Genomic DNA, 12,915 nt, shown 5'->3' on the forward strand with positions numbered 1-12,915 from the left:
CTCCCCCTCAAAACTCAAGAACGGTATGTCGTATGACCACCAAATTTTCAGAGGATGGTGCACTAGTAAAGGTTTATCATATCTACAATTTCATGTCGTTATGACGTAATATGACGTCATTATGACGTCATTAATGTGATTTTATTGGCCAAAACCGTCTAGATAGGTTATTTCCTGAAAACTAAATGGTAAACCACGTAACTTTACCAAAAGTGTTTATGACAGAATATTGGGATGTACAAAGTCTTATGTTGCCCATAGCAACACCTGTGACGTCATAAAATGACATCATGCATATTTAAGCTATCTGCCATTTTGGATCATCAATCTTGTTAATATTAAAAACCATGTGTCACTTGACATAAACCCATAAAATTCTATTGTTGAAACAAAAATTAGTAAATTTAGCAAAAAATACTTGTCAGAAACCCGTTGGCATGGCAACACATAAATTGTTATCTTATTCCAATGATACAGAATTGTTGCCAACAGTATCCTAGGAAAAGACATCAAAGTTGGCGCGGGCACTTACTTTTAGCCCCCCCGGTCTAGATAGTTAAGATTTAAGATTGGTGCGAAATTTTAGCATTATTGTGCAGAAAACGTCTGTTAGCATTATAGCTTCACCCTAAATATGTGGTAAAAATGCTGGACCAGAGGCGCATTAGAAATGTATGCATTAGCACTTACCAGTGGGGAATTCCTTATAAACACCTTTACTGTCAGTGACCAGCTGGCTTTATCTTAACAGGGTCCGGCTCAGTCTCTGAGAGTAACTGACAAATTCTACACTCAGGACAAACATGTCCAGTCAGTCCTGGGTGAGGTGTGGTAGACTAACGAGTAGAATAAGAACTGCTGATGGTGCGACGTAACTTTTAACATCATCTTTATTCATCATAAGCACTACCTGTAACCATTCAAGGACTTTTCCTGGTCCAATAGCTGTTTGCCAACTGGAGCTGATTATACAATTTAAAAAAAAGCTCATTTCCTTTGAACCATGTTTATGCAGACAGCATACTCAAAAAGGATTAAATAGTAAATACAGCAGCATGATGATATTCAAGTATGAAGGGATTTTAAAGTTTGTAACCAAAATAATTTTTAATAGTTCATAGATCTTTTTTAAACTTTATTAAATGATTTCAAGATTTGAAAAGGCCCTTGGTTTCAACATTTCAATCCCCTTGCATTAAAATGCCTTTTACTGTCATTGGTGGCATCTGGTATTAATAAAAACCTTAAATGTCCTTGGGAAGAAATCGCTCTGCTATTGAAATTTTTGAAGCTGAAATAGGAAAAATTAAGAGATAAAACTTGGTAAAAATAAACAACATGAAATTAGCATCTGAGTTGACCCAGAGCAAACTATGGTGACTGTTGTGGTTACATGAATGAAGTTATCCTCCTAAAAAATCAACTAGAAATTATTTGCAAGCAATGAGTTTGACTGAAACAGAACATTATCGACAATAAACATTTCTATTCCTCCACACTGGATGTATCATGCTTTGTTCTGTATGTACATGTACAGCGTCCTCTTGGAAATAAATGTCATAACAAAAGGTTCTCTTCTGATGAAATAAATAAATAAAGTAGATGAAATTGTGACAAACGAACAGACTTTTTAAGTCAATGAAAGTATTTCTGTAACCCCTCTATAAATTTATAAACCTTAAAGTTTTTCTATTAACATCTACTGTGAGCAGTAGATACTGAAGGTGTGATAAAGTCACTGACTGATCTCTAATAAAGCAGCACTAATTTGATTTGGGCCATTTGATTCTGATCAGAATTCTGGCTCCAGTTCCCAGAATTCTGCAGAATTCTGGCTCCAGTTCCCAGAATTCTGCAGAATTCTGGCTCCAGTTCCTGAATTCTAGAGAAATTCTGCAGAATTGGTTTGATCCCTAAAGGGTCCTTGATGGCTGCCACGTGTTTCTTACATCGTTTGAACCTCAGCACATCTAGATTCACGGTTGCTGAGATATGGGAATTAGTTCGGAATAAAACAGCGAGTCCGCGATTAAACTGGAGGCTGTTAAAATAATTAGTAATGTTCAATCAACAGTTCATGTTTTCACCAAATGTACGTCATTCTCCCGCTATAAATTTAAACATCAAAATGTACAGTAAACCCATTCTCCTGCAATAAATTTTAACGTCGAAATACACAGAAACGCTATCCTCATGCTATTATATATACTTAGATGAAATTGAAATTTACAGTGACACGATTCTCTGCTAGAACTTTAAACATCAAAATGTTAAGCTACACAATTCTCCTGCTATAAATTTAAACATTAAAATATACAGTAACAAAATTTTCCTGCTATAGATTTAAACATTGAGATCCACAGTAACATCATTTTCCTGCTATAGATTTGAATATTGAAATCTACAGTAACATCATTCTCCTGCTATAGATTTACCTGCTATAGATTCTCCTGCTATAGATTTAAACATTTAAAACTACAGTAACATCATTCTCCTGTTATAGATTTAAACATTGAAATCTACAGTAACATCATTTTCCTGCTATAGATTCTCCTGTTATAGATTTAAACATTGAAATCTACAGTAACATCATCCTCCTGTTATAGATTTTCACATTGAAATCTACAGTAACATCATTTTTTTGCTATAGATTCACCTGGTATTGATTCTCCTGCTATAGATTTAAACATTGAAATCTACAGTAACATCATTCTCCTGCTATAGATTCTCTTGTTATAGATTCTCCTGCTACAGATTTAAACATTTAAAACTACAGTAACATCATTCTCCTGTTATAGATTTAAACATTGAAATCTACAGTAACATCATTTTCCTGCTATAGATTCTCCTGTTATAGATTTAAACATTGAAATCTACAGTAACATCATCCTCCCGTTATAGATTTAAACATTGGAATCTACAGTAACATCATTTTTTTGCTATAGATTCACCTGGTATTGATTCTCCTGCTATAGATTTAAACATTGAAATCTACAGTAACATCATTCTCCTGCTATAGATTCTCTTGTTATAGATTCTCCTGCTACAGATTTAAACATTGAAATCTACAGTAACATCATTTTCTTGCTATAGATTCGCCTGCTATAGATTCTCCCGTTATAGATTTAAACATTGAAATCTACAGTAACATCATTTTCTTGCTATAGATACGCCTCCTATAGATTCTCCCGTTATAGATTTAAACATTGAAATCTACAGTAACATCATTTTCTTGCTATAGATTCGCCTGCTGTAGATTCTCCCGTTATAGATTTAAACATTGAAATCTACAGTAACATCATTTTCTTGCTATACATTCGCCTGGTATTGATTCTCCTGTTATAGATTTAAACATTGAAATCTACAGTAACATCATTTTCTTGCTATAGATTCGCCTGGTATTGATTCTCCTGTTATAGATTTAAACATTGAAATCTACAGTAACATCATCCTCCTGTTATAGATTCTCCTGCTATAGATTCTCCTGCTATAGATTCTCCTGTTATAGGTTTACACATTGAAATCTACAGTAACATCATTTTCCTGCTATAGATTCTCTTGCTATAGATTCTCCTGTTATAGATTTAAAAATTCAAATGCACAGTAACAATATTCACCTGCTATAGATGAAAACATCGAAATCCACAGTAACAAAATTCACCTGCTATTGATGAAAACATCAAAATGCACAGTAACATCACTTTTCTGCTATAGATTAAAAAAAAAATTAAATGTACAGTAACATCATTCACCTGTTATAGGTGAAAACATCGAAAGGTACAGTAATAACTTTCTCCTTCTATCATGCTAGGTTTAAACATCGGAATGTACAGTAACACAAAGGCATAGTAACAACAATCTACTTCTATAGATGAAAACGTCAACAATGCATTAAACTCAAGCGCGGTGTGGCGTAGATTTTGGGACGTAGTTTACGTAAGCCATGCAAAAATGGAAATCTGACTCATCTTTCCTCATTTTATACAGACTAGTTAAAAGGTAATGCGCACAGTCAAAATTACAGTGAAAAATGTATAGGGAAGGTGCACGATTATATCTATTTATTTGGATTTGCCACAAGAAATATACAAGTGGAAGGGAGGGTAAAACAGGTAACCTTTGCATGTTACCCTCTCAGACAATACCACACAAAACAATATGAATACAAAATCAGAAACAAAATTATGCACACTGAAACATAAAAAGTGCCTGAACCTAATAGTGGTTAACCAGCCGATGTACTGATAAGAACAAAGCCCACTTTAGAGTTTGTGATAGCAAATTTTTGTGAAAAACACAGAATCATCATAGCAACATCCTTTCTGACGACACTGATCTGGAGTGATGCCACCATAGCCGCATTCCCTCCTCACGGTGGGGTCCACTTGGCAGTCTTTCCCATAATGTAGATAATCTTTAATAAATGAATTAAGTTTATTTACAAGTTTCAAGATGGAAAACAGTCATTTGCTAGACACATTGGAAACGTATTTGTGACAAGGACAAAGGATAATCTAGAGTTCCCTGATCTCATACCTTCGCCAAATGATGTTGATTTTTATGACTGACAAATTATACTATTTATAGATTATTCCCCCTTATTTTCATGCATATGAATAATATTGATTTAGTTTATCATATTCTCAACCAAAAGACAGTCTTATATTAAGAAACAATGCCATTCTAGGAATCCCCTTATAAATTATTCAAATGAAGTCCCGATTTAAATACATAATGTTTCATGATGTTTACCTTCAATAAACTTTAAAATACCACAAGTATGAAATTCCAGCCAGTTACCATTACAGAACTATAATATTTTCTTTATAATTTTTCAAATTAAGTCTTCATTTACATAATCAATATCTGCCTGTGTGTCTTTTCTCAATTACCAATGTCACAGGCGTCAATAGTTCTGGAATGCAGCTGATTTTCACAATAAATTATGCAAATTCCACCCACATTTGCATAATTATCACATAATTACATCAAGCATCACGTAACCTATCTGCATACCAAAAAAAAATAAACGATGATCCGTCAACCGGTTCTTGAGTTATCCTCTTTTGAATATTCTCAAACAGATAGCCCTGCAGTTCCAGAGCAAGTTGCTAGGGGGCCTAAACTCACGTCACTTCTTCCCCAGCATAAGAGCTAACGGTCATCTAAATTAAGTCACCCTAGCATGTCTAGATCATGAGATATCAAAACCGGAAGTTTAAGTGCAGTGCCATAACAAGCAGCTAATTTGGCCCAAAATCTAATCATATTGAGGTCTCATCAAGACCTAGTTACCTACCAAGTATAAAAAAAATCCATTTAAGCCTTCTCAAGTTATTGTGTCTACAGATGGACACATAAATACATACAAGAACGCTTCTGAAAACATTACCTTCTTGGCGAAGGTAATAACTGTAAGTTACAATTTACTAATTAAAAAAACAGAGATGATGACAAATGACATGTCTAGTACTAGGCTAAATGTATATCTATTCAAGCTGGGTTGGCTCTTTTTACGTAAGCAAGGCCAAGGGAAGACAAAAAATTCCCACTTGTTAAAATAATTTGAGAGTTGTTCAAAGGGGAGTAGCTTTTCGTTCATCCTAGAATGTGGGAAAGTTTGCGTTCCGGTACTCTCCAAGCATTACCAACAGTAGCGACAGAAAAAAGGGGCTTATATAGAAAGGTAGCGATCTTTATTAAACCAAACTGTCCTTGGAGAGTAGGTGCTGGTGTCACAGCGATCTCACTAGGGAATTCGTGACACCGGCTCTTGTTGGCTTCTTTAAACAATTCAGTTCTTTGGTCGTGGTTAGAGAAATAACAATGTTGTTGTTAAAATTACCTTCAGGCGTAGCGATGTGGCAAAGATACCAGCATGCAGGGGCTTTATCTCGAGCGTTATAACGTAATCCGGCATAGATGATGGGCAGGGGGTTTGGGTCTTTGTACTCCAAGAACGGCTGAGTTTCATTCTCCCTCCCAACAGCAATGGTTCCATCCGAAGACCACGTAATCCAGAACATTCTGAACTCTGTCGGGGAGACGAAGTCTATGGACAAAAACAAAAGAGGATAAACATGGTACAATCAAACTAGTGTTAAAACACTTCATATATATTCGCCATATGATACATTTCACAACTATTTTTAAAGTTTTTAATGATTATGTAAATAGTGTTAACCTCAAACACGTGCCAGCATACTAAAGCTTCATGAAGCTTCATCATTGCCCTCTGGAGTTCTGGAGTTCACACACACACACACACACACACACACACACACACACACACACACACACACACACACACACACACACATACACACATACACACACAGACACATACATACACACGCAGATGCACACACACACACACACACACAAACACACAATCACGCACACACACACACACATGCACACACACACACACACACACACACACACACACACACACACACACACACACACACACATACACACACACACACACATACATACACACGCAGATGCACACACACACACACACACACAAACACACAATCACGCACACACACACACACATGCACACACACACACACAAACACACAAAAACACACACACGCACATACACAAACACATGCACACACACACAAACACACACAAACAGATAGGGGGAGATATTGACACACACACACAAACACACACACATAGAGAGAGAGGGGGGATATTGACACACACATACACACAGATACACACACACACACACACACAGATACACACAGATACACACATACACACACACACTCATACAAACACAGAGAGAGAGGGGGATTTTGACACATATACAGATACACACACACACACACACACTACACACACACACACACACACAGAAACAAATAAAACCAACAGATACGTACACACACACACACACACACTCACTCACATACACAAACACTAACAGAGAGAGGGGAGAGATATTGACACATACACAAAAATACACACACACACAAATGCACAAACACAAACACACACAAACATACGTACACACCCTGACAGACGCTACACACAAATACTTACTAAATGTCTCGGCCGTTGTGAAGAGGATATCGCTCTTGCTGCGGCATATGGCAGACTTTGTGTTTTTCATGCCACCGATAAGAATTTCATACATGTCGTCCAGCTTTTTTTTCTTGTATGACAACGCCACAATGACGTCACTTGTGGCTTTCACGTCAAACATGAAGCGGGATCCTGTCAATGGCTTTTCAGTCCAGTGGTACCCGCTCCTTGATTTTGTGCGTATTGGAGTTTGGCAAACTGCAACAAATATATTCTATTGTCATCGTTTGTTGGTTTATTTAAGGAATCTCCAATTAGTGACATATAACACAGCAATACTCTTCCTAGAGTCACTATTTACACCATTATCGGGATGACTATACTAAATTAACAGTTTCTGGTGTTGGTAAAAGTCTTTCTCTAGGATAAAGTGTAGTTCGCGGGCCAAATGTTAGCATTTTCCGACGCAGGATAATCTTAGCATTAGATTTGCATTTCCCATGTATTTTGCTGAAATACGACATATTCTCCTAAAATACGACGTATATGTTGTAGGTTACTGAAAAACTGCTGAAATACATGTTGTTACATATACATATTGTTGAACGGAAAATAGGTCATCGGACCACCGTACGTTCGTCGGTTGGAAAATGCTAACATTTGGGCCGCGAACTACACTTTAGCTTTTCTCTGTTACGTACCGATGCTGCAGTTCTTTCCGTAAAACGGAGGGGGGCAAGCACAGTCAAATCCGCCCTCATGGTCCAGACATGTCCCTCCGTTCGCACAAGGGTTTGGCTCGCAGTCACCAACATCTGTGGAAACAAGCGAGAGAATGAATCCGCTTCCATATATAAGATATCAACATGTACACAAGAAAGCAGTAGAACAGTGTAATAAAGTCTCTACCGGATTAGAACTTTCAGGTTAATGACATAGACCTACTTTTGCTGCAGCCTAGAATCTCCACCCTCATGCCGATATGCTGCTGCCACGACTGAACGACGAAACGCACATAACGGGCATAAATGGGGTAGTCCAGTAGATTGATTACAGGGGTGTTCGCGTCAGTGTTGCTTTTAAAAACCTGCAAGGTTAACGGATAATGTAGATAAAGGTAGATTTGTACCCAGCAATTTCTGTATCATTTGTCATTCTCAACAAGGAACAAGAAATTATAAGTAAACCTTTGCTCTCGGCTCATGTTTGTTACATATACCGCACTAATCAAGCTTCCTGGAGCAATAATACATATGTAATTACGACATTTTACATTGAATTGCATTACACATTGCCAAAATTATTCATATATTATCATAACATGGTAATTCTAAAGCAAATGATACGATCTGGAGACCTGTAAAAACGGGAATGGAAAGGTTGGAGTAAAGAGAAGAATTGATACCTGGCTAGATAATTTTAGTTTGATGCTGGTTTGATATATTTTTCTGATATAGTCAACAAACAAATTTTAAAGTAAAGTGATCTATGGTGTCTAAGGCACCTTTATGAAGCCATCACTGTCTGCATATGTCATCCAGGTTGTCCGGTCTGCACTGTACCGCATTTTGTAGGATCCAACCCAATAGTCTTCACCACTGCCCTGGAGGATGGTCCCTGTGATGAGATTCATTCCTCCCAAATCCACCTGAAGGCAAAATTGCTATTCGTTACTGCTCGCTCTTGAAGAGCATATCACATACTGACGAATTGAAAAAGTTAGATACTCTTTGAAAATGTTATGCATGAAAATTCTTATATCAACAACAGGCTTTGACCCAAATTCAGAACTAGCAGAACGCCAACCTGCAGCCATTCTCCAACGATGTTGTTTCCTGCTGCCCATGTACCTGAACCGGCACCTCCGATCAACCGTACGCGTGCGCGGTAGGGCTCGTAATGAGGACCGTGTTCCCAATATGAGGATGCAGTGATGCGGTCATCAGGTATGACATGGGATATCATCCCAAATGGTTTACTACAGGCTGGAAAACGAGAAAAAATATCTTAAATGCGTTATATAAATGAATGAATGAATGGATGAATGAATGAGTGAATGAATGAATGTGAATTTTATTAACGTGTCCTGTGACTTATGTCACCCAGCCCATATGGCCTTATAAGACACCAAAACATAAAACATTAATATAAACATGGGTACAGAAACCATATAAACATAAATTCAAGTCTGATTCAAAAGTTCAGTTATATATTTGAATTCAAATACCAATGAGGGGTAAAATCAAATGTATTTAACCCCAATGGAAATACAAATGCCATCCACGTGCAAATTTGATAATGTTTCTGACATTTACGTATACAGGACGTGACGATAGACAGACAAAAAGTTGTAATCTACACTGTACACTACCTTGAAGTTATTGATCATTTTCAGGTCTCATATAGATCTACCCACCTACCAGATATCAGGACAATCCCTCAAAAGCCATCTCGAGTTATTTTGTTTACTGACAAACAGACACCCAGACATACACACACTCAAACGCAACCGAAAACATAACCTTACTGCCGAAGGTAATAAACACATATACTAACCTGTTAAACAGCGGTATTTAGCCTGTAAGGTCTTTCCGTAACCATAAGCGGGGTCACCAAACACACGGATGCTCGCCCTTACGCTGCAGCGCTGTAAGCCCTGACAGGCGTTCCACATGATCAGCAGACTTTTCTTCGCGCGGCGGTTTTTGTGTCGAAAGACGGCTTCATCGATCACAAGGGACTGTCCCACCGGGCAAGACAGCCGCAAGGTGTGGTCCTCACGGACGGTTTCTAGAGATTTAATGTCAATAATTGTAATTTCTCTCTTACAGAGAAAAACACACACACACACACACACACACACACACACACACACACACACACACACACACACACACACAACTCTCCCTCTCTCTCTATCTCTCTCTCTATCTATCTATCTATCTATCTATCTGTCTTTCTGCTGATAGCTCTGACTGACATGACATGCACGTGAGTCTTACCTGTTTTGTACTTTGTACATTTTTGCCTTGTGGTCATCTGGTAAGCTTGCTGTACAGTTGTGACAACGGGCTGCACCGTTGTTCCCTTTGACAGCACAGTTGGGGCATCTGACAGCACAGTTGGCACATCTGTCAAACAAGCCGCGATATAATTATTAAAAAAACGTTCTAATTATGGAGTCCCGCCCATAAATACCAAACGCTTAACCCAACTGTCTTCATACTTTTTATGGTAACATATTAGGTGGTAATGAATATGGGGAAAATATTAATGAGTCCCTTGGGAATAGTCAAATTATACATAATTATACTATAATTATACTCCCACAGCGAAAAGGGAAGATGCCTGCAGATTTTTGTTACAAACGGGATAGTTTTGTATCCTGGAATGCAGTGACATTTATCTCAAATGTTTGATTACAAAGTTTTGGGTGTGGAGACATCTGAGTGTGCGGGTACAAGCAGATTGATCTGTGTGGAATTTTAGAAAGGAGAGTCTACGGGAATTTATGACAGTCTACTATCATCAAAATACATGTACAAATGACACCCAGTCTACACCCTGACTTGTGCTAGAATTTTTTTGCCAGAAAGTTTTGTACAGTTGATGCAGCAGTTAAAAAAAAGGAGCATGTGTTAATTGAAAATGTGCAAAACATTACACTTTTGAAAGTTAAAAAACTGTAATTTACAGAAGATACACTTAGGTAACATTTTTTTACGCATTTGTGTACTTATTACTTAGTATAGAATACACAAGCTGCTAGAGATATTATCAAACTCAGTTGGTGTAAGGCGTCCCACGGTGTCAGTTTACTGATTTTTCAGGTCTTTTCGGAAAAATGCCATAACTCAGCCGTAGCTGGTCAGAAATGGTTCAAACTTAGGGGAAAGGCAAAATACAACTTGATGGTTTTAAAAATATTTATGTCATGTTGTTATATTTCTTAGATTTTCATATTTCTATGTCTGATATAATGTATAATTCTTTAACGAGAAACGTAAATCGAAGAACTATTCCCAACACCAGAGACATACGCTTTTTGAACGGTACATTCTTACATCTGTCAACATCTCGAAACTGTTTTGGTATATTCAAAATATTATTCCTGCTTTGTATGAAATATGTTTTGGTCCCTTTCAATGCCATAATTTAGAATAACCGTGTCTTCCTTGCCCTATATTAAAACAGTGATCATGGTAAGCACGATGATTTGAACAGGTTTTGGTAGTTCAGTACATTACCAACCATTCCACTTCGAATTTGGTGTTCCCTGAGCATATGGCTATAGGTCCTCAAAACGCTTTAAAGTTAAGATTATGAATCTTTGCCTTCTCAGCAAATTCTACCTGTCAATCAAGTTGGTAAGCCAATCAGTCATAAATTTTGCACCTCTAAGAGACGTAATTATCTGTAATTTGCACTTGCCTCAAGACAAAAGGTTGGCAGTCTTTTGTTATGCGCAGTCTAATTGTTCACTACAGCTAGGCCCAGCTTTCCTTGTTAATTCAATTTCCAGCAAGAGGGGTCTTAAAGGAAAATGTTCTACAGTCAGTAACAAATTGACAACGGTTTTATACGGGTCATAGCCTGGGTGCCAGACTGTTGACAGGGCCGCTATATGGAGGCTACCTTCTCGGTCCAAGCATGGTCCAATGGGCTAACCTTTTTCCAGAAGAAAATCCGTTCACAGGGTCTAACCAAGGAGGTACATTTGTAATATAGGGCTAGCCTATGTATTGACCCTGGGAACTGCCTGGCATCTTGTTTGAACGGGTCAATACTGGGCGAATTTACAGACTGAGATCAGCTTAACTGGAAAAAGTTGAGAGTAACTCTATTAATACTGCATGCTCCATCCAAGGTGGTTATAAGGCACCTTATAATAACCTTTTTCTGTTCCAAACAATTTCTAACATCCTGTCCACAGACTAATGTTTACAAAAGTTTTAAATAGACGGCCACAGCCCAACAGCAGCTCCAGACACCTTTGGTTTGGGTAGATCGGGAGCCCATGTCCTAAGCTTTTTGTGACAAGGGCATTTGATAATACCGTGGCTCGTTCTCCTTTTCCCATTCTTTATTAATTCTTATATCCATGACCCTTCCTAAAAGGACCCTTTGTAGGTCATGCTGGAGGTAACTTACGTATAGCTTTTTTGTGGCCAGATTTAGATCAGAGTTACAGCAAGGAGCGTCAATTAGTTATTTTGTCTGTGATATGTATGCAATTCAGCCTGACTCTTGATCAGCCTTGTTAACAAAAGAGGTAACAACAGAGAGGCTCGACAGGATGGAATAAGCGCGCATCAAATGCTGAATGGCAGGCTGGACAGAGGCAGGGGGTTATCACTCAAACTGTTGCATATTTACAAGCATTCAGGCTGCAGTTAGTCCATTACAATATTACAGTAGCGTATTATTATCTTAAAATGACATCTTTGCTGGGGGTAACCGAGGGACCCATTACATCAACAGAGAATGTCATATTATCTTATTACTACTTTATAACCACTATGCTATATATATATATATATATATATATATATATATATATATATATATATATATATATGTGTGTGTGTGTGTGTGTGTGTGTGTGTGTGTGTGTGTGTGTGTGTTATATTATAGTGTTAATGACTCACCTTATCCTCGTTGTATGTTGTGATAATCCCTGGTCAGGTGCAATAACCACAAAATAATAAGGTGGTTATCGCACCTGACCAGGGATAATCTCACAATATACACATAGGATAATGCTATATGATAAGCGTTATTATCATATATTATCATATAGCCTATCCAACTGACACCTCCAGATCCACCTGATCTAAAAATAGTCTTTTTCTTAAAATTTCATTTATTATACTT

The 12,915-nt window shown here is 37.6% G+C and overlaps 1 protein-coding gene across 1 annotated transcript in view; it reads right to left on the reverse strand.

Moving 5' to 3' along the window:
* Positions 1 to 5,845: 5,845 nt before the first annotated feature.
* LOC109478643 overlaps positions 5,846 to 12,915 on the reverse strand; it is a gene marked incomplete at its 3' end in the record, with an annotated part of 13,874 nt that continues 6,804 nt past the window's right edge. The window contains exons 3-9 of the mRNA XM_019780308.1: positions 10,044 to 10,172; positions 9,598 to 9,831; positions 8,848 to 9,026; positions 7,987 to 8,128; positions 7,743 to 7,856; positions 7,060 to 7,299; positions 5,846 to 6,052 (exon numbers count right to left, since the gene is read on the reverse strand). Coding sequence (XP_019635867.1) covers positions 5,846 to 6,052; positions 7,060 to 7,299; positions 7,743 to 7,856; positions 7,987 to 8,128; positions 8,848 to 9,026; positions 9,598 to 9,831; positions 10,044 to 10,172 — 1,245 coding nt within the window. The remainder of the gene's footprint in view (positions 6,053 to 7,059; positions 7,300 to 7,742; positions 7,857 to 7,986; positions 8,129 to 8,847; positions 9,027 to 9,597; positions 9,832 to 10,043; positions 10,173 to 12,915) is intronic.

Source organism: Branchiostoma belcheri, unplaced genomic scaffold, assembly GCF_001625305.1.
Source record: "Branchiostoma belcheri isolate BF01 breed outbred unplaced genomic scaffold, Haploidv18h27 scaffold448, whole genome shotgun sequence".
In the NCBI taxonomy this organism is placed as follows: Eukaryota; Metazoa; Chordata; class Leptocardii; order Amphioxiformes; family Branchiostomatidae; genus Branchiostoma; species Branchiostoma belcheri.